Below are 22088 nucleotides of genomic sequence, written 5' to 3'. Positions count from 1 at the left end.
TTTTAAGACTTGGTTTTCCCCTTCCAATTCAATGTGGAAAATGTGTAGGTATCAAAAGAAGCTCTTGTAGCTTTGTTAAGCTCCTGGGTTATATCAATTTATAACCTTGCAGCCTTAAAACCATTCTGGATTTCTGCACAAGGGATTTTCCCTCTCTAGGGAAGCAGCAGGTGGAGACAAGACTTTTTATTAAAAAAAAAAAAAATTTATCATCTTCTGCATTGTTAGAACAGAATCTTTATTCCATCTCCTGGAATAAATTACATTTATTTTAAAATCCACAATTTAAAATTAAAACTGTTTCTGCCTTTAAACAGAAAAAATGCACGAAGTCAGCTTCAAGGACAAGGAGAAGGAGCACCTGACACGACTCCAGGATGCAGAGGAGATGAAGGTAGCTTGGCACAGTGGAAATTTTGAGGGAATTTCTTGGTGAAATTGTTCATTGGGGTGGAATTTTGTCTTCCTGTTCACATGGCCAAAAATGATATTGATTCACCTCTGTGTTACACTAATTTTTAGCTGCTGGAGCTCTGCTGGAAGTCAATTTGCTGAGTAGTGAATGAGGCTGCTGGGGTTAATATCATTTAGGTACTTACAAATTTGATTTTAAAAGAGGCTGCTTCCCCAAAGTTCTGCTGGAATTCTGATTATCTCCTGGAAATAAGAATAAAATATGTAAACTCGTTTTCTGGCATTTTTCCTTTGGAATGCCAGGAAATGTTTGCAATAATGAGTTGTTCTGATGGGGTTGCACATTGCCGACAAGGAAAAATGCAGTTTTACAAGGACAGCGACAGAGGTTTGTCAGCTGCAGAACTTTTCTCTCCATCACAAAAATTTTAAGTGATGAAAGCAGTTGTAAAGTGATTAAAGCAGCTGTGATTAAAGTGGTTGTACCTCACAGCTCTGAGGAAAAACGCAAAGTTTGTGTTAGCAGTCTAAAGACATAGATTTTTTCCTGTTGCTTGAGGCCTGTTTACTCATAGAATTTAAATTTAAATGCAATTTCAATAGCAGGGCTGTGGATAAACAATTCTCAGAGGTTTGGGTTTCGTTTCTGACACAGGTAGAGCTGTACAAGTATTTCTGGGTGAATAAACAGGGGAATTCACCAAGTATTTCTGGGTGAATAAATAGGGGAATTCACCAAGTATTTCTGGGTGAATAAACAGGGGAAATAAGAGAGGATTGGTGTAAAATCAGTGGATTTGAGGCCAAGCCCTGCGTTTTCATGGGGTACTTTTTGCAAGAAAATGAGTCAAAAGTGTTGTACAACTGTTACTAAAACGGAATTAAAATGTTGGATGGGCAGGGACGGAGTTCAGTGATGCCAGAAGGAAATGGCAGGCAGGTTCCTGGATGGGTTTGGTGTTCCCCTCAGAGCCAGAGGCTGGGTGAGGGGGAGCTGTGTGTCCCTGGGTGTTGCCGTGTGCTTTAAACTTTCAGGTCCCTTCCCCAGGTGTACCAATACCCTCTTCCCCTCCCCCCCTCGCCCCTTGCTGAGTGAGTCCTGTCAATCAGGCTTAACATTCCAACAAGGCGTCGTGTGGTTGGTCGAGTTCAAAGGATGCCCCTCAGGCCTGGGGGTCATTGGTCTGTCTGGGTGTCCCTCGTCCCTTGAGACCCCGCCCCTCCTGTCCGGTTTCCGGCTGTTTGGAGGGCCTGGAAAGGCCCGGGGTGGCCTTGGGGCAGCCCGCGTATCAAAGGACGAGAAGAGGCTTCAGTTCTTTTCTCGGTCTCGGTGTTTATTAATTGTTTATCTAAAAGATTTTCTCTCGGCCCGACAGAGCTCTGCTCAGCAGCCAGCCATGAGCACACTCCCTGCCCTCCGGGCGGTCACCTATCTTTATACCCAAAGTTACGTGTACAATATTTATCATTTTTCCCCAATACCTTTCACCCTTATTGCCCAGTGCACTTTTAGTAATGACCAATCCCAAAGTGCCACCATCACCACAGAAGATGGAGGAGAAGAAGAAGAAGAAGGACAGGACACGCCCCAATTCCTCCATCTTACTTCTCTAAACCCCCCTGTACAGAAATCCTAAACCCTGTGTTTCACTCTCTAATTAACTCATCCCTTCACCATTCACCCCGGTGAAACCCTCCTGTCCTCATACAGGTGTCGTCTCCTGTGTAGGGTCAAAGTGCAGCCACCAGACACTTCTGGAACATTCCAGGACTCCCGAGCCCCCCAAGGGTGCTCTCAGTGACACCTCAGTCCTGAGGTGCTGAGATCCCACACCCTCCCACCTGGTTGGTGGCTCACCTGTCCCCTTCCCCTGCCCCGGCAGCTTAAAAAGTGAATCAGGCCATGTGGTCGCCATTCTGTTGGAGCTGTTCCTAAGATTCAGGCCTCTGTAACCATGGAATAAACCACTGGATGTAACCCTCCAGCAGAATCCTCTCCTTTTTCTCTCTTCACCATCGCCTGAAGCTTCCTCCTGAGGTAAACGGAGTTCCTAACAAACCTGGACTTTTTCAGTGCCCAGCTGCAACCACCAGCAAGCCAAAGGTGTCTCTGGGGTGATACAGCACAGCAGCAGCGAGGGTCAGACTGGCCCAGGCACAATCCAACTGGTAATATTGGGACTCATATTCCAATACCTGGGCTGCTCTGATTCCCACCCTGTGTCTGCAGAAGGCGCTGGAGCAGCAGATGGAGAGCCACAGGGAAGCCCACCAGAAGCAGCTGTCCAGGCTGAGGGATGAGATCGAAGAGAAGCAGAAAATAATCGATGAAATCAGGGAGTGAGTTCACCCTCTGCACCCCTCCTCTGGCCTGGGATGCTTTGGGCTTCCTTTTCTTAGCTTTGATTGATGTTTCTTTGCAAGTTCTGCCCTTACACGCAGCACCCAACCCTGTAATTATTTTGCAGGGTGGATTACAGTGCCTAATTCTTTATTGGGGAGCTTTAACAAGGCCATAAAATCACAGGGAGTTTATAAAGAAGGGTGATGTTGCACCTGCAGGTCAGGAGGTGAGAGGAGCTTGGAGGAGAACAGGTTTTAAAGGATCATGGAATCATTTGGGTTGGAAAATCATTTAAGGTCATCGAGTTCAGCCACCACTGAAGGTTTTGAGATTCTCACAGCATCCAGTCCTGCCCCAGACCTTCTGAGAGGCTGGCTGACTCCAACAGCTCCCATTTTCACACATTTTTATATTTTTTCCTCACACACCAACGTTCTTATTTTTCTAAAATCTAGGCATTCTTTTATCATGTTTATTCTGTATGGCCAAAGATTAATTGTAGGGAAATGAGGAAGCAAGGCAGAAAGATGCCAACCACAATTTGAGTCCTCCTCTGAGGAAAACAAACCAAACCACTGAATTTAGCCCTCCAATATTTTAAAATAATGTCCTCCAGGTTCTTTATGCTTCATTTCTTCCCAAGTTTTTCAGTAGAGAGTTACAGCTTTACTTTTCCTCTGCCCAGTCCCATTGTGTTTGTGGAGATTTTCCCTCCCTTCCTCCTGAGCTGGGCTGACTTTTCCTTTCTCATTTCCAGCATGAACCAGAAGCTGCAGCTGGAACAGGAGAAGCTGAGTGCTGATTATGATAAATTAAAAATTGAGGACCAGGAAAGAGAAATGAAACTGGAAAAGCTCATGTAAGTGCACAGTTTGGTATCCCTGAACCTCATTATGTTGAAAAATATGCTAGAGAGAGGGATTTCTGCTGGAATATTCACACTGAAAATATCATTTTAGTAGCAAAGCCAGCAGGAGCTACTAATAAATAATTACCCATTGTTCTCTATTTTTACACCACAGGTTTTTTTAATAGTGGCTTTGATAACTACCAAATAGAGATCATTAGAGCTCTGATTTTATAAAATATCCCAGCAAGTCTCAAATCTCTCATTCCTTAATACACAGCAAAACAAGCATGAGAGAAGTTGGGAATTTTTGGTGGGGTTTGTTGATTTTTTAGGGGGTTTTTAATCAGATGTTTTGAGTAAAAAGCCTTTCCTGGAAATGAGAGAGAAAAATCCCATGTATGGACACAAAGATGGAAGTGGTGACTCAGCCCTTCCAGGTGATAAAATTGGATATTTGGGGCAATCAAAAGCATAATTAGAGATGTGCAATTTGCTGCCACCTGCAGATGTGCAGCTCCAGGGGGATGCTGTTGATTCTCCTCAGTTTATTTGGATTGATTTGTGTTCCATGTTGTGATCTTTCCAGACTCCTTAATGATAAAAGGGAACAAGCAAGAGAAGACCTTAAAGGGCTGGAGGAAACAGTGGTAAGTCTTAATTACACTTTATTCAGCTTTTTCCCCTATATCTGTATACCCTGATACAGATTTTAATTTTTGAGTAAACAGCTTTGAACTACCTAAATTAAAATTTAAAAAGGGTTATCAATTTAACAATTTATTTTGGAGAAACTGTTTTCTTCAGTTTGGTTTTGGGGCTGGCTGGGGTTTATTTTGTGCATTCAGAGTTATTCCTAGAGAGAAAATCCAGAGTTCTTTTCTCCTCTTACCAACTCAAATCCAAGGAGAACTTTCACACCAGAGCATCTACTATATCCTAGTAATTTGTGCTTTTTAAAAAATTATTGTTTTGTTGTTTTTATTCCAGGCAAGGGAGCTTCAGACTCTTCACAATCTGCGCAAGCTGTTTGTCCAGGATCTTACCACCCGTGTTAAAAAAGTAAAACTCTGCTCTTTTAAACCCAAATCTTCTCCTTTATGTGCAGTATTCTTGTGATTTGCTGGAAGCCTTTAGTGCATGCATTTACAAAATGGGATAATGTCTTTTTTAGTAGCAGTGAGAAACAAGATTAAAGCTGTTCTGATGTTTATCAGCTTTTATTTGGTCCTAATTAGATAAGGAAAATTTATCCTGTGCAGTTCAGCTACAAAATTCTCAAAGATGATGAGCTTCAGAAATTATTTAGTATAACTTAATTTTCCTATTCAGGATTCCCTCATAATTGTTCAGTAAAAAGAGTTTGGGTTTTTTTATGTAAGGGGAAGTGCAATTCCTAAATATCAAAAAAAGAATTAAAATAATTTCTCTTAAATTTGGAGCTCTGTAAGACTTTTCTGCCTTTGGGGAGCCCAAATTTCCCAAAGAGCTGAGCTTCCCCTTGAGTTTGTGCCTGGCTTTGCTGAGTGCTGCAATTTTATGTGCAGAGTGTTGAACTGGATAGTGATGATGGAGGTGGAAGCGCTGCGCAGAAGCAGAAAATTTCCTTTCTTGAGAACAACCTGGAACAACTTACAAAGGTTCACAAACAGGTAAAGGCTCATTTTCCTTCCTTTTTTCCCTTCCTTTTTTCCTTCCTTTTTTTCCTTCCTTTTATTCCTTCCTTTTTTCCTTCCTTTTTTCCTTCCTTTTTTTCCTTCCTTTTTTCCCTTCCTTTTTTCCCTTCCTTTTTTCCCTTCCTTTTTTCCCTTCCTTTTTTTCCCTTCCTTTTTTCCCTTCCTTTTTTCCCTCCTTTATTCCCTCCTTTATTCCCTCCTTTTTTCCCTCCTTTTTTCCCCTCCTTTTTTCCCCTCCTTTTTTTCCCTCCTTTTTTCCCTCCTATTTCCCCTCCTTTTTCCCTTCCTTTCCCCCCCCTTTTCCCCCCCTTTTTTCCCCCCTTTTTTCCCCTCCGTTTTTCCCCTCCTTTGTTTCCCTCCTTTTTTTCCTCCTTTTTTTCCTCCTTTTTTTCCTCCTTTTTTTCCTCCTTTTTTTCCTCCTTTTTTTCCTCCTTTTTCTCCTCCTTTTTCTCCTCCTTTTTCTCCTTCCTTTTTTTCCTCCTTTTTCTCCTTCCTTTTTCTCCTTCCTTTTTCTCCTTCCTTTTTCTCCTTCCTTTTTCTCCTTCCTTTTTCTCCCTCCTTTTTCTCCCTCCTTTTTTTCCCCTCCTTTTTTTCCCCTCCTTTTTTTCCCCTCCTTCCTTTCCCTCCTTCCTTTCCCTCCTTCCTTTCCCTCCTTCCTTTCCCTCCTTCCTTTCCCTCCTTTTTTTCCCTCCTTTTTTTCCCTCCTTTTTTCCCTCCTTTTTTCCCCTCCTTTTTTTCCCTCCTTTTTTTCCCTCCTTTTTTCCCTTCTTTCCTCCTTCCTTTCTCTCCTTCCCTCCTCTGCCCTTTGCCCCCTTTCCCTCCTATTCCTCCTGTCCTCCTTCCTTCTTTCCCTTCTTCCTCCTTTTCCTCCTTTCCTTCTGTCCCTTCATCAAAACTTGCACTTTTTGAATACTTGCAAGCGTAATTTTGGGAGGTAACCCATGCTGTCTGAGGAAAAGGTGCCACTAAACTCCTTGGAATTAGGAGCTAGAGCTGCTCTTCCCACTCTCTGTACTTCCAGGAACGTGGTAAATAAGAACATTTTTTTTTCCTGTGAAAATAGATCTGTTTTGGCACTAGGAAATACATAAAAATAGCTTGTTTTCTGGATGGATTGTGCATCCCCAATTTGACTCCTGGCCTGAAGCTGCCCAGAGGCACCTTGGAGGTGGTTGGAGTGGATTCAACCAGCAGGGTTTTCAATGAAAACAATAGAATTGGGGTTTTCTGGGCAGCTGAAGGGCTGGTGCCTCCCTGGGGTGCTGAGGTTGGTAATTTTTGGGCTTGTGCATTTGTGTGTCTTCCCTCCTTCGTGGAATTCCAGTTTCATGCAATCCCTGATGTGGAATTAAAGCTCATCAAGTCCCATTCCTGCCATGTCCCACACCTTCCACTATCCCAGGTTATTCCAGCCTGGCCTTGGGCACTTCCAGGGATCCAGGGGCAGCCTCAGCTTCTCTGGGCACCCTGTGCCAGGGCCTGCCCACACTCCCAGGAATAATTTTTCCCTAAAATCTCCTCTCCCACTATGCTGGAGCTGTGTGCCACCCTTCAGGTGCACACCACTAAGCACTAAAGCTGTTTTAATTTCTTTTTTGAGCAGTGGCATTACACTGTGCACTGCACTCTCTCAAAGCTCTGTTAGTGACCCACACTCCCAGATCTGCTTTTATTACTCCTGTGGAAGTGCCCAAAGAGCAGCAAGTGCTGGACTGTGACAAGTGTCTGCTAAGGTTTGGGGTTTTCAGATTCCCAGGGAACAGATGGTTTCAAGACCTACTTTCTAAATGTGGAAACTGGGACATGTTCAGAGTGGTTTTTCTTTTTACCATTTTGCCTTTTTTTTGCACTCGTTTCATGCATCTGCTGGGTTTCAAATGCGGATTTTTATAGCTCTCATTAGTGTGTATTTACTCAAAATCAACTTGGAATCCACATCTTGTAGGAAACTTGCAAAGAAAAGTGACATTGGACTTGATACCACCCTGCTTGAATTTTATATCATAACTATTTCACACAACAAGGGTTCAGCACTTGCAGAAAAAGCACATTGTGACAATGTTTTTTTAGCTTATTTGTGTTTTTCTCCAGCACTAAGCCTGGCCCAGCAGGTGTAAATTGCTCTGATTGTTAAACAACGTGTGAATGTCAGGACATGCTGTTGCTTTGCTGCATTATTAATGTGGTTGTTAATCCATTTTTCTCTCCAGAAGAGGGAGAGTCACTCCTTTGGAGCAGGTTTCTGTTGACTTCCAGCAGTGGTGTAATCTGTTCAGTGGAAATTGGGCTGGATTTTTCTGCCCGTTTGCATCAGTTTTGTGTTTATTAAAAATCAATCCTCTCTTGGCTGTTGTGCATGAGAGGTCAGATGTGATTTGTATAATTGATAGACCTCGCTCAGGTTCATGTTAGACTGAGGAAGTGCATAAATTCAAAGTTGCACATAATCATTATATTTGTAGTTATAGGCCTAAAAGTGATTTCTTAGTGAAGTTCCCAGTTTTCCCACATGGCTGAGTAGGGAACACACAGGTGAACACATCAGAGCCACTGGAAATGATGAATTTGGGGTGATCCCTAGTGATGTCTGTAAGACATATTCAGGCATTATTATTTTAAAATAATGAGGTGATCAAGGATTTGCACAATCCTGGAGATTTCTGTGCGCTGAGGAAATGTAGAGTTTCTGCTGCAGTTTTTGATATGTAGAGAATTTTTACATTAATTTGTAGAAGAAATCTATTTAATTTTACTATACCTGGCATGGAGAGCAACCAGTGGCATTTCCTCTCTCCTCATGAGGGGACTTTTCCCGCCATTTCTCTGAGGAGATTTTTGTCACTTTCTTTTGATCTTGTGGGTCCATTCCAGCTCAGGACATTCTAAATTTCTCTTTAACCTAAGCTTTTCACAAGAATTTTTGGAATAAATCTGTTTAATTTTAGTACATGACATATGGAGAGCATAGTGGCATTTTCTCTCTGCTCGTGAGGCGACTTTTCCCACCATTTTTCTGAGGAGATTTTTGCCACTTTCTTTTGATCTTGTGGGTCCATTCCAGCTCAGGACATTCTAAATTTCTCTTTAACCTAAGATTTTTACATTAATTTCTAGAAGAAATCTATTTAATTTTAGTACATAACATATGGAGAGCAACTGGTGATGTTTTCTTTTTCCTTGTAAGGTGACTTTTCCCACCATTTCTCTGAGGAGATTTTTGCCACTTTCTTTTGACCTTGTAGGTCCATTCCGGCTCAGGACAATCTAAATTTCTCTTTAAACTAAGATTTTTACATCAATTTCTAGAAGAAATCTGTTTAATTTTACTACATCTGGCATGGAGAGCAACCAGTGGCATTTCCTCTCTCCTTGTGAGGGGACTTCTCCCACCATTTTTCTGAGGAGATTTTCACCACTTTCTTTAGACTTTGTGGGTCCATTCCACCTCAGGGCATTCTAAATTTCTCTTTAAACTAAGATTTTACATTAATTTCTAGAAGAAATTGGTTTAATTTTAGTACATGACACATGGAGAGCAACTGGTGACATTTTGTCTCTCCTTGTGAGGCGACTTTTCCCGCCATTTCTCTGAGGAGATTTTTGCCAGTTTCTTTTGACCTTGTGGGTCCATGCCAGCTCAGGACAATCTACATTTCTCTTTAAACTAAGATTTTACATTAATTTCTAGAAGAAATCAGTTCAATTTTAGTACATGACACACAGAGAGCATGGCGGCGTTTTCTCTCTGTGAGGGGACTTTTCCCGTCATTTCTCTGAGGAGATTTTCGCCTCTTTCTTTTTACCTCCATTAATTTTGCGCCACTTTCCCCACAGCTGGTACGTGATAATGCAGATCTTCGTTGCGAGCTTCCTAAGCTGGAGAAACGCCTTCGAGCTACGGCAGAGAGAGTTAAGGCCCTGGAGAGTGCACTGAAGGAGGCCAAGGAGAACGCCATGCGCGACCGCAAGCGCTACCAGCAGGAGGTGGATCGCATTAAGGAGGCCGTGAGAGCCAAAAACATGGCCCGGAGAGCACACTCTGCCCAAATTGGTGAGGACATGGAGCTAAAGGGGCTGCCCACGTGCTTCAGGCTCAGGCTGGTTGCTGGGGCTTGAGGGGAGGGAGTAGAACATAAAACACAGGGGCTGCTTCTCCTCTGCTGCGCAGGAATTTTCAAAGGCCTTGTATTTTCGTGGAATTTGCCCCACCTTGAGTTTAAAGAGGCTCTGCAGTTCCACTGGGTAAATAAAGGGCATAATGGGTCTTGTGTGCCCTTCTAGTGACCTGAAAACTTGTCTCCTTAAATTAGTCGCTCACTTTCTTCCTCCTCCTCCCCCTACATGCTCCCTCTCTGCTTTCATTTTTTCCTTGCCTTTCTGGACCTTGTCCATTTCTCTTTTTTCCCCCTGATTACTCCTCCATGTGATTTAATTCCAGAAAATCTTCCTTTGTACTTCAGATATTGATGTATCTCCAAGGCACAATGCAGTGCGTGCACACAACAGAGGAATGGGGCAATTCTTGGAATGATTTGTTGGGATTAAACAGGATAATGGTTTAGATGGAGATGACAATATTGGGGTATTAAATCCTGAGGGAGAATCACACAGCACAAAGTGTCACCTCCTGAATGCTTCCTCTTGTCGGGAGCCATCCAAGCTTTGTCTTGCCATCTTCTGGAGTGGTGTAAATTGGACATAAAAAGTGCCTCGCTGCCCAGCAAGTCACTTCCCTCTGTTGTTGGACAGTCCAGAATCTTTGCAGATCCAATGCATGGGAAGGTGGAAGGGCTCTGCCAGCAGGAAAAGGGATCTGCCAGCAGGAAAATGGGTATATTTGTTGTTGGCCAAAGCAGGGAGTGCTATGTTCTGCACAGCTGGATCAGAAACCACTGAGTTGGGAAACAATTGGAGGAGAAGGGGAGGTGGGAAGCTAAAATGGGAAAGCTAACATGTCCTGTTTGGTCCCTCCTTGCCCTGTGCAGCCAAGCCCATCCGCCCTGGTCACTACCCAGCGTCTTCTCCGACGGCCGTCCACGCCATCCGAGGGGGAGGCATGTCCAACTCCAGCTATTACCACAACACCAAATAAACGAGAGGTAAGGCCAGAGGAACTCACTCACCTCTTCTCCCACTGATCACTCAGTTCCCTTATATTTCATCTTGCTTTTAGGAGACTTACAGTAATTATTTTTCTATCTTTAGTAGTTGTTTGCTGATAATTACAATACTTGTTAATTGAGTGCCCGTTAAGAGGCTTTGCCAGCTGCTGAGGAGAGGTTTTATTTTAATGACTTAAGCACTTCTGAGTTTTTAAAAAACTGCTCTGGTAAATCTGGACTGAAATTCACACATAGAGGTATGAAACTCATGTAGTTTCATACCTCAGAGGTTCCTTCTGCCAGCATCACCTTCTGCTTTCTGTGCCATGGATGTGTTTCCATGTTGGGATATTCCAGCCTGGGATAGGGGTAGAGCAGCTTTCAGTGGCAGCAAGAGACATCTCCAAATTTGAGTGTCACCATTTGGAACACTTGGAACTCTTAGTTCTCTTCATGAAAATTAAAAAAAACCCTAAATATTTTACTTTAATTGCCAGGGCTTGAAAGTTTCTCCTAAGCAAAAGATGAGCAGCAAATTCCCAGGAGTCTATTCCATGGACTCCATCCTGCCATTTCTTTCTTTAAATGCTCATTGGAGAGATTTTATAAATATTATATATATATTATAATATAAATAAATGCTTACTGGAGAGATTCCATATCTGAATTATTTTAGATGATCACTTTATGCCACAGACATGCCAAGAGCTGGGTGGCAGCGAGTGGCTGTGAAAAGCAGCCTGGGGACAGCAAACTTGTCCCTCCAAGTCTGGCTTTTTGCCTTCCTTGAGGATTAATTCTGTCTCACAACTCTCTTCATGGTCTGTGGTCTCCTTGAGGCATTCTTGGGTGTTTTTAGCTTTTTTTTGGGAGTGTTTCATGTCAGGCTTGCATACCAAGCATCCATCACGCCACACTCAAGCTGTTATTGTGCTGGGGGATTGTTCCTGCTCATTGTGTTTGCCATGAGCTTCCAGCAACAAATATTTCCTCTGTGGATAAATTAGGGCAAGGCCTTGCTGAGAGGTTTTGTCCATTCTGGTCTGAAATTGGCTTTTCCACCTCAGGAGTGAGGTGACTCTGTCCATCTGCTTCATTGCATTCCCACCTCTGTGACCTGGCAAAGAGTGGGGTGCAGAGCCTTGTCAAAGATTTCTAAACATTTCTTGTAACAGCTGCTCTGAGGGGAAAAAAGCTGCCACCTGCCTCAAATAAATGCACCTTTAATTTACCAGCTGCAGCGAAATGAAGAGTCAGACTCAAACAGGCCACAGCTGTCAAGTGAATAACTATAGATTAATAAAAGGTATTCATAAAATAACCACACTTCAAACTAGGCGGGTTTGCAATAACAAGGCAGGATTGTGGAAGTCAAGAAAAAGCAATCAGGAGGCATAAAATACTCACCAGGTATTTCAGATTTTAGGTATTTTAGATTTAGCTGAGGTTTAGGTTTGAGGGCTGTGGAGATGAGCAGGTTCAGGCCATGTTGCAGAGGAGCACCAGGGAAAATGAGGCTGGAGAAAAAGAAGATGGAAGATCTCAGAGGAAACTGGATAAAGTTATGGGCTTGGGGCTTCTGGAAAAAAACTAGGAAAAATCTGAAAACCAAATGGCAGCCCTAGAGGTTGGAATGAAACCATTTCAACAGCGTGTTCTTGGTTTTTTGCTCACATCCAGAAATAAGTGTGGAAGGTGTAGTCCAGGAAGGCTGGGAAGTGATTGGAGAAGGTCAGTTCTCCTCAGTTTTGGTCCTTTGGTTAAGAATTTTATTGGCAAATTCCAACTATTTGGCTGCCAAAATTGGGAGTATCTGAGTAATCTGAATTCTGAGCTTGGATGGAAACCCAGGGGTCTGAGTAAGGGTGTTAGTAAAGGTGCTGCCAGTGCAGGGAGAATTTCATCCAGATTATTTCTGATTATTGTTGAGACATTCCTGGGCTCTGCAGAAAGTGATTTGGAATGGGGCAGATCTACCCAGCTGGCACCAGAACAAAACTCTCTTTTATAGTCATTTAACAGCAGAGATATAAAACTGAGGTTCCTATTTCAATATTTGCTGAGGAGCGATTTATCTTGTGTTCATTCATTATTCACCATAAAGATAAAAGACACTTAGTGCTGTTAGACTGGTCTGTGGTTATGATTGATTAACCCAGCAGATGGAAGAGAAAGAAATGTGGGTTTTAATAAAATGTGCTTGTATAATGTGCATATATAAAATTATAGAGTATATTTTTATAATATTATCATTATATTATATATAAAATACTTCAGGTGTTTCTGTAAACACTTATTTTATATATGTGTTTATATATCAGGAAAATATCTCTGTCAGAAGACAGAGAACAGAAGGATTGGTTTGAATTTGTATTTTTTTCATCCTTTTGATTATATAATTTTCAAATTCTGCTGCTGTTACTTTCCCCCCTTATTACATGAGATAAACACACACCAGCTCTTCAGCACATCTAATGAGCCAAGAGAAAAATCCCATGAAAGGAACAGAAAACTAAAGGGGGGGTGAAAAATTAGACCTTTAGATGGTGTTTATGGGAAGTGGATTTGTTGAAAATTCTTAAAACTTGATAGAAGGCTCACACAGTGAGTATCAGTATGTAAACTTTGAGTGTGTATCTGTATGTAAACTTTGAGATAAGAAATGTTGACTTAGAAATACCATGGAATAAGACAGGTATTATTGAGAGAAAAATTGAACTAGAAATAAGTTTCAAAGGATGGTTTTGTAAAAAAGATTAGATATTTTGGAGAAATAGAGCCATGAAAGATGTGTTAGGACTCAGGAGGGGTAATTTTAGATTGGCTTTAGGGCATTTACAGCATGGTGTGGTAAAAGCTGATAGGCCAAGAAACGTCTCTAGTGTATTGCAATTAGGAAATAGTTGGGGTTTGGATTGTGAGGGTGTGAACTGTAACACTTGTTGAGAATTTTCCACACATCCATTTCCCACAGCGTTTGGGTGAGACATAATTCCAGGCTGCAGGTGGCAGAGGGTGAATCCCATCAGGAGAGCTGGCTCATTTTGTGAGACCCAACCTCCATCATTTTTTAATCACGATTGCAGATCTTTGCTTGCTGCCCACCCGGTATGGGCTCTCTGCTTTCCAATCCCCCAAATCCACTAATTTCCCTCGCCTTTCTCTCTCTCTCCCTGGCAGGTCAGTTCCACTTAGCATGTTAAGGACTGTCATTAAGTCACATTAGTTTCTTTTTTGCCCCTCTCCGACCCGGCCCACGTCCTGTCCATCGTGCGCTCCCCACGGCGACGCCCCGCTGCAGGTACTCCGAGCTTCGTAGGATCTCCACGTGTGCAGAAGTGTCCAGCTCAGCTCCTCCAGATCCCTGTACGGCATCTGGAACATCCCCACCTCAGCAAGGATGAGAGGGAGTCTGCCACTCCGAATTCCACGGCCCCTTGGGCGCTGCTTAGGTTGGGGCTTCTCCACTCAGAGCGATGATTTTTTTATTTTTCTTTCCTCCGAGTCCTCCCGTTGGCATCGGTAATTCCCGACTTCTGGCATCAAGGAATTAATTATTCAATGACCAAGTGCCATCAAAGGCAGGTGATTGTGCTCTGTCATGACTGATTTCCTGTATAATATACATATTGTTTTATATTTTTAGGGGATGAAAATGTGCTGCTATGTGGTTTAATTTTACTGCTTAACATTTTCAGAAGGAAATTTCCCCAAAGAACCATTTGTAATATCCTGATTTAAAGGAAAAAAAAAAAAAAATCTTTGGACTGTATAAAATAACCTTTATTGCAGTACCTGGTAAAGAACAAACGGGATGCAGAGAAATCTGTTAGTATAGACGTAGGATTTGAAGTTTGGTAGTTCCATGAATTTATCTGTGTGACCTGTTTGGAAATTAAGCTCCTATTCCCTTGTAGTTCTCCCTACAGTGGTGGGTTTTCCTGGAGTGGCATGGCTTAGCCACGTGTTTGTAAGAGTTGCTCCCTAGGAATTTTTGAAGGATTTCAGAATGCTGTGGAAATCTTGCCTTGGAAAAGCTGACAAGCATCTCCCCCCTCCTTCCCTCCCCCTTTCCCCAGACAAGCCCTGATCTGTTCACACCGGAATTCAGATCCCGGAGGGAACAGTCCCCTACCAGAACAAAGGAAAATAAAATCCCCCAAACCCTTCCTTAAAAAAAAAAAAAAATCCTAAAGGAGGTGAGAGTTGTACACTCCAGCAGAACAAATCTGGGAATTTTTTTGTTGGGATGTGAGGAGCACATTTCCACGGGAAGGGAATGTCTTTTTAATCCGCTGCGTCCTCTCATCCTGTGGAAGGTCCAGAGGGAAGGAAAAGCAAATTTCCATCTTCCCAGCAAGGGGGCACTGGAATTGCTCTGGGAAGGTTCTGCTGGCAGGCAGAAGGTGCTGCTGCTCCTCCTCCTCCTCCTCCTCCTCCTCCTCCTCTTCCTCCTCCTCCTCCTCCTCCTCCTCCTCCTCCTCCTCCCCATCTCCTGGGGCAGGTGGGACTCCAGGAAGCCGGGATTCCAGGAAGCTGGAATTCCAGGAAGGCTCCAGCCGAGCGTAGCCCTCTGGTCTTCTTTTGCTCTTCTTTAATTTGAGATTGATTGGGATTTTTTTTTTTTTTTTAATTTCTGAACGTGTAGGTGTAGAACTCTTCAGTTCCGTAGAGCGTTTTGGGAGATTGTGAGTTGACTTTAGATATTTTTTTCTACTGAAATTAGGGTGTTGCAAAGTAAGTTGAACTTAATTTAACTGTTTTTTGGGTTTTGTTTGTTTTTTTTTTTTAATGTTGCACTATTTTGGGGAAGCATTTTGCTAAACATATTTAATGAAGTTGCAGATTTGCATGTATTTAATTTATTTTGTATTTTCCAAAGTTTTATATTTTCTTTCGTTACGTGCATGTGCACTGCCAGAAGAATGAACTGTGAACTTGCCATATGCAATCTTTAATAAAATCACTAACTCAGAACTACTCTGTGCTATCTTACCCAGCTGGTCAGAGCTGAGCTTTCTACTAGGAATCAATAATCCTCTTGTTTTGGTTCTAGGAAAAAATCCCAAGCTTATTTGCTGTCGGAGATTTTTGTACTGTAGGCAAACCTTTTTGTTGCGTCTCTCAGCGTTTGGAATTCCATTGTAAATGCAGCATTCATGACCACACAAAGGTCTGGGTGGCTCAAGGCATCCCCAGGAATTTTTTGGGGACGGTTTCTGCCAGCTCCCTGCAGCTTGAGGGGGAAGTGAGCTTGGACATCCCTTCCTCGTGCTGGTGCTGATCAGCCAGTCAGTGCCACCAGCAGCGAAACCACGGAAGCTTCTCCAAGCTCCCTTCACACCAACGCTGCAGGAGGGCTTCCAGCAGCTCCCCAAAGATGCCTCAGGCTAAAATCCTCAGAATTAAACACCTGAGATATCTAATAGTTGGAAGTTATGAATTCTCAGTTGAACGTGCTCTGCTTGTGTCAGTTTTTATTTTTGAAGCCTATTTTAATTAGGCAACTTCAGTTTGTACTGCGTGTTGTATATTCAATTTTTGTACCATTTCTAAGGCTTTCTCACATTTTATACCTGGAAAGGAAAACCACACATCTGCTCTGCAGAGGTCAGAACCTGTCTCTTGCTGTTTCCTGAACCCCATCTTCCTTTCTTTGCTCTTTGAGTGTTGTGTTCGATTTATTCCAGGCTCATTTTTAAAGTTGTGGTTTGTACAGCGCAAATGAAACTTCACATCTAAAAAATGTCATGCATGGGACAAATTGGGGTGGAAATACCATTCCCAAATGGAAAACGGATTTCAGATGGGACTAAAGTGCATATTGTTCTTTTTGCTAGTAATTGAAAAGTATTTCTGGCTCACTTGAGCTTCTCTTATTGATATGTTCAAATATCTTGTGTTTGTCCTTGAGTTCACGTTTCATCGACTTGTTTTCTGGAAAGCAAGGAAAGTTTTAAGCTTGGAAAGACCTTGGCTGATGCATTCTTAAGTTTTGTATTAAACTCAACAAGGGTGAGAGTTGGATTATCCTGAAGATACTGAAAACTCAAAAATAAGTCACCAAAAAAAATTTTGCTACAATTCCTGCCCACAGAGCCTTGAGTAGCTTTTCAAACTCACTTTATAAAGCCTAATGGACTAAGATGCACGTTGGTTTGAAATCTTTATAAAGTACAGGATCATGGAATGGTTTGGTTGGAAGGGAATTTAAGGATCAGCTGATTCCACGCCCCTGCCATGGCAGGGACACCTTCCACCATGCCAGGCTGCTCCAAGCCCATCCAGCCTGGCCTTGGGCACTGCCAGGGATCCAGGGACAGCCCCAGCTGCTTCCAAATATCCCATCCAACCCTGCCCTAAGGCTTGAAACTGAACAAAATCAAGAATTTCAATTTGAACACGCTTTTACTCGAAGAACAGTTTAAATAAAGTTGATGAAGGTCCGACAGCAAAGGGCTCACCCAGATTCCCCTCGCTGGAGGAGAAATACCTCACCTACCCACGACTGAAGTGCTCCTCCATGGGGGAAAGGAGAGGGAAAGGGAAGGGCAGGATAATCTGAATCTCCCCTTGTTTGGCTGTGCCCGCAGGAGCCGCACCATCCGCTGTGCGGGATGGAGCCGCGGGCCGAGCGGGGCACGCTGTGGATTTACCCCTGTCTAGTTTGTAAAGTGTGTAACGTGTACTGCAGATGTGTATTCTCTGGGCTCTATGTATCTTTACAGTAGTGTTCAATTTAGGAGAAAAAAAAAAAAAAAAAAAGAGAGAGAAAAACAAAACAAAAAAAAAAAAGGTAAATAAATGGTGGACACGTTTTGCTGGTAACAAGGGGAAATTTTTTTTTTTTCTTTTTGCCATTGCATCAGATGATGCTGAACTGTATTAAACTCTTGATAGCAGACCTGAACCCTCCTCCTCCTCCCCCCAGCCCGTGGAGAGAAGTCTTTTATCTTCGTGCTGAAGTTCTGTCGGAGATGGATGGATACACTGGCAGACTGCATGATGTATCATTCGAAATCCGTTACAGTGGAAAATAAAACTGAACTGAACTCTGCCGTGTGGGCCTGGTGTGACGCGGGACAGGGAGCACCGGCAGCTCCTGGTGACAGGGACAGCGCTGAGGGGACGGCTGGGAATGTTTGGGGTGGGATATCAGGGCAAGGCTCTTCCCCAGAGCACTGCCCAGGGAATGGGCACATTCCCAACAGCTCCAGGAGCACTGGGACAGCACTCCAGGGATGCTCAGGGTGGGGTTTTGGGGTGTCTGTGCAGGGCCAGCAGCCGGATCCATGATCCTGTGGCTCCCTTCCCACTCAGGGTATTCCCAGATTCCCACTCAGTGGAACTGTGGGATCTCAGCACCTCAGGACTGAGGTGTCACCAAGAGCACCCTTGGGGGGCTCAGGAGTCCTGGAATGTTCCAGAAGTGTCTGGTGGCTGGACTTTGATCCTACACAGGAGACGACACCTGTATGAGGACAGGAGGGTTTCACCGGGGTGAATGGTGAAGGGATCAGTTAATTAGAGAGTGAAACACAGGGTTTAGGATTTCTGTACAGGGGGGTTTAGAGAAGTAAGATGGAGGAATTGGGGCGTGTCCTGTCCTTCTTCTTCTTCTTCTTCTTCTCCTCCATCTTCTGTGGTGATGGTGGCACTTTGGGATTGGTCATTACTAAAAGTGCACTGGGCAATAAGGGTGAAAGGTATTGGGGAAAAATGATAAATATTGTACACGTAACTTTGGGTATAAAGATAGGTGACCGCCCGGAGGGCAGGGAGTGTGCTCATGGCTGGCTGCTGAGCAGAGCTCTGTCGGGCCGAGAGAAAATCTTTTAGATAAACAATTAATAAACATAAAGACCGAAAGAAGAACTGAAGCCTCTTCTCGTCCTTTGATACGCGGGCTGCCCCAAGGCCACCCCGGGCCTTTCCAGGCCATCCAAACAGCCGAAAACCGGACATGGAACCACACTCCAAAGCAGGCCGAGTCCACGCTCTGGATTTCAGCTTTCCTTCTGAACCTCTAGAAAGTCATTCCCAAAATGATAAAATCCCAGCCTGGTTTGGGTTGGAAGGGACCTTAAAGCTCATCCCATTCCACCCCTGCCTGGGCAGGGACAGCTCCCACTGTCCCAGGGTGCTCCAAGCCCTGTCCAGCCTGGATTTGGACACTGGATCCAGGGGCACTCACTGAAAGATTTGGGTCTGGATTTGGACACTGGATCCAGGGGCACTCACTGAAAGATTTGGGTCACTGGGGAATGAACACAGCAGAGTTTTAAATCTTTTTAATAAATCGTTTCATCGTCTCTACTACCTCTCCATGGATATATTCCTTATTCCTTCTTCCTCCTCTTTTTCATTAGCCTGAGGATGACAGGGAGACTCTTCCACTTCCCTTGTGCATGTATTTCCATTTTTATAGGAATGTTTTTTATGTAAAAGCTCGTGTGTCCTTGCCACTTCCCTAAAGTCATGCTCGGGAGCTTTAGAAACAGCTTATTTCCAGTAATTATTACTCTGAGCATTTCACAATTAAATCATTACTTTTCTCCTCGGCAATGCAAATTCCGGGTGCTCCAAGGTTTCTGTAGGAATGGCCTGCTCTCTTTTTTTGCTGCTGAGTAGACTCCTAATGAAGATTATGTGGTTTTTACGCCATAAAAACATGAGCAGACTTAGGAATCAGTCCCTTAAAATTTGGAGTCGATTGTTAAAACTGATGAATAAATTTTGGATTGTGATAAATGTTGGTTTCCGTGCGTAAGAGGCGTTTCCTCACCCTCTGAGAAGCTCCTGCAGGATGAGGACGGCTCCACCCGGGAAGGAGAGGCTTTCCAGTGGAGATGGTTGATGTTAAGGGCAGCAGGTGGGAAGTCCAAACATTCCCCAAAAGCCCTGCAGAGGAAGGCAAACACCGCAGGGTGCCAGAGCTCTTTCCATGACTCAAAAAACACTCACCCTGCAAGATCTGCCCGATAAAGCTCATGCTTGGAGGATGAACTCAATTAGAGAGCAGACTGTTTGCAGGAATTGTATCCCTACAATTTCGTTTTCGGAATGTGGGATTGCAGCAGTTAATTAACTCTTATAAAAACAGCACAAATTACCGTATCCATTTCCAAGATCCACCTTTCGCAAGAGCCCAGGGAAAACAAAGGAATGGGACTCGCGTCCCTAGAAAAAGACCCACCGCAAGGCCGCCGCTATTGATTCAAACATTTCTTAAACTGAAACACTTCACCTTCCAGCAGAGCTGATCCCGAGGGAAGCCGGATTTATCCTAAAATGAGGATATTCGGTAGCTCGGCATCGAGATCCCTGATGATGGGATCCCTGATTTTCTGATAGAAAACCGATGCGTGGGTCCCGGGGCAGGGGGGATCGGGGCGGTTCCAGTTCCAAGGATCCCGGGGGAGGTTCGGGAGCCGCCCCCTTTCCCCGCAGGTGTCCGGGTCCCGCCCTGCCCGCAGGTGCCACCGCCCCGGGGGCGGGCACGGCGTGTCCGAGCCGCCCGCTCCGCCCCGGCCCCGGCCCCGGCCCCGGCGCCTCCTCCGCCGGCTCCGCCCGCACGGCCAGCGGCGAATATCCCGCTGTCCTGCTGCTCCTGTGTCCTGCTGTCCTGCTGCTCCCGTGTCCTGCTGTCCCGTGTCCCGCTGTCCCGGTGTCCCGCTGTCCCGGTGTCCTGCTGCTCCCGTGTCCTGCTGCTCCCGTGTCCTGCTGCTCCCGTGTCCCGCTGTCCCGGTGTCCCGGCACGCAGGGTGAGTGCGGGGAAGGGGCCCGGGAGGGAGCGCGGAGCGGGGCGGGCTCGGGGCTGCGGCTCCCGCTCCGCCGCCCCAGTTGATGCTGAGCCGCGTCCCAGCCGGGGCACAGCGAGGTGGCGCCGGAATCTGGGTGTCCCCAGCTCCCCACGGGGACAGCGAGGTGGCGCCGGAAATCTGGGTGTCCCCAGCCCCACCGGAGGGCCAAGTGGCACTGAAACCTGTGTTCCCTCAGCTCGTGGGGAGTGGGAGGTGGCACCGGAGTCTCGGTGTCCCCAGCTCCCCATGGGGAGTGGGAGGTGGCACCGGAATCTGGGTGTCCCCAGCTCCCCATGGGGACAGCGAGGTGGCGCCGGAATCTGGGTGTCCCCAGCTCCCCACGGGGACAGCGAGGTGGCACCGGAATCTGGGTGTCCCCAGCTCCCCACGGGGACAGCGAGGTGGCACCGGAATCTCGGTGTCCCCAGGTCCCCCATGGGGAGTGGGAGGTGGCGCCGGAATCTGGGTGTCCCCAGCCCCACCGGAGGGCGAAGTGGCACTGAAACCTGTGTCCCCTCAGCTCCTGGGGAATGGGAGGTGGCACAGAAATCTGGGTGTCTCCAGTTCCACCGGAGGGTGAACTGGCACTGAAGTCTCAGTGTCCCCAGAAGTGGCACTGAAATCTGGGCGTCCTCAGCTCCTGGGGAGTGGGAGGTGGCACTGAAATCAGGGTGTTTACTGCCCCTTTGAGGAGCGAGAGGTAGCACCAAAATCTGGGTGTCCTCAGCCCCTCCAGAGGGTGAAATGGCATCGGAATCTGGGTGTCCCCAGCCCCACGAGGAGTTGGAAGTGGCACCAAAATCAGGGTGTTTCCAGCCCCTTTGGGGAGCGAGAAGTAGCACCAAAACCTGTGTGTGCCCAGCCCCACCGGAGCACAAAGTGGCACCGGAATCTGGGTGTCTTCAGCCCCACTGGAGCACAAAGTGGCCCTGAAATCTGGGTGTCTTCAGCCCCACTGGAGCACAAAGTGGCACCAAAATCTGTGTGTGCCCAGCCCCACCGGAGCACAAAGTGGCGCTGAAATCTGGGTGTCCTCAGCCCCATGGGAATTGGGAGGTGGCACCGGAATCTGGGTGCCCCCAGCCCCACTGGAGCACAAAGTGGCGCTGAAATCTGGGTGTCCCCAGCTCCCAGGGAGTGGAAGGTGTCAGGATGAAATCAGGATGTGTCCAGCCCCACCTGTTCAGGGGAGTGGGAGGTGACACCACAAGAGGGTGTCCCCACACCTGCTGGTTTTGGGGAACAGGAGGGAGCCCCAAAATCAGCGTGCCAGCAGCTCTGGTGCTTGTGGGGAGAAGGAGGTAGCGCTGCAAACAGGTGTCTCCAACCCTGGCAGTCCTGGGGAGCAGAACGTGGCACTTAAATCAAGGTGTCCCCAGCCACACAGCACGCAGGAGGTGTCACCAACGCCAGGGTGTCCCCAGCAGCCGTGGCAGCGGCAGGAAGGAGCCAGGCTGTGGGAAGCGCTGGGTGTGCAGCGTCAAGTGCCTGGGACCCAGTTCACAGCCTGCGTTTAACAGGTCCCTTGTAAAAGTGCAGTTATTACACATCCCCTGATGATTATAGAGCTGTAAAAGGAGCTGGGCTCCGTGTTCCGCAGGTGTGGACGCCAACCTCGGGCTCTTCAGCAGTGGGGCTTCACCGTAGGAAGTGACAGAACGCCATAAAAATGTACTTAGTGCAGCAAAATCTGTGAGTGAAAAATACAGGCTGCCCACCCTGAAGGCTGCAAGGGAATTTTGGATCAGGGCCTGGAGTGGCAGGACGAGGGGGAACGGCTTCTCACTGCCAGAGGGCAGGGCTGGATGGGATTTTGGGAAGGAATTCCTGGCTAGGAGGGTGCCCAGAGAAGCTGTGGCTGCCCCTGGATCCCTGGAAGGGTCCAAGGCCAGTCTGGATGAG

General features: G+C 45.7%; 2 protein-coding genes across 2 annotated transcripts in view; both read left to right on the top strand.

Moving 5' to 3' along the window:
- The window catches only part of KIF5C (kinesin family member 5C), an 82979-nt gene extending 68353 nt beyond the window's left edge, over positions 1–14626 (top strand). Inside the window, exons 18-26 of the mRNA XM_074547843.1 lie at positions 318–394; positions 2645–2754; positions 3516–3617; positions 4195–4255; positions 4596–4667; positions 5153–5257; positions 9116–9332; positions 10267–10380; positions 13564–14626. Of these exons, the coding sequence (XP_074403944.1) occupies positions 318–394; positions 2645–2754; positions 3516–3617; positions 4195–4255; positions 4596–4667; positions 5153–5257; positions 9116–9332; positions 10267–10373 (851 nt within the window). The 3' untranslated portion in view covers positions 10374–10380; positions 13564–14626. The remainder of the gene's footprint in view (positions 1–317; positions 395–2644; positions 2755–3515; positions 3618–4194; positions 4256–4595; positions 4668–5152; positions 5258–9115; positions 9333–10266; positions 10381–13563) is intronic.
- A 5434-nt stretch (positions 14627–20060) lies between these two features.
- The window catches only part of LYPD6B (LY6/PLAUR domain containing 6B), a 49344-nt gene continuing 47316 nt past the window's right edge, over positions 20061–22088 (top strand). The window contains exon 1 of the mRNA XM_074547854.1: positions 20061–20147. The gene's annotated coding sequence lies outside the window, so the exon portion shown is untranslated. The remainder of the gene's footprint in view (positions 20148–22088) is intronic.

The sequence above is a fragment of the Zonotrichia albicollis genome, chromosome 10 (genome assembly GCF_047830755.1).
Source record: "Zonotrichia albicollis isolate bZonAlb1 chromosome 10, bZonAlb1.hap1, whole genome shotgun sequence".
Lineage (NCBI taxonomy): Eukaryota > Metazoa > Chordata > Aves > Passeriformes > Passerellidae > Zonotrichia > Zonotrichia albicollis.
Note: the sequence above shows the minus strand (reverse complement) of the source record. Positions and strands in the feature narration are given on the sequence as shown.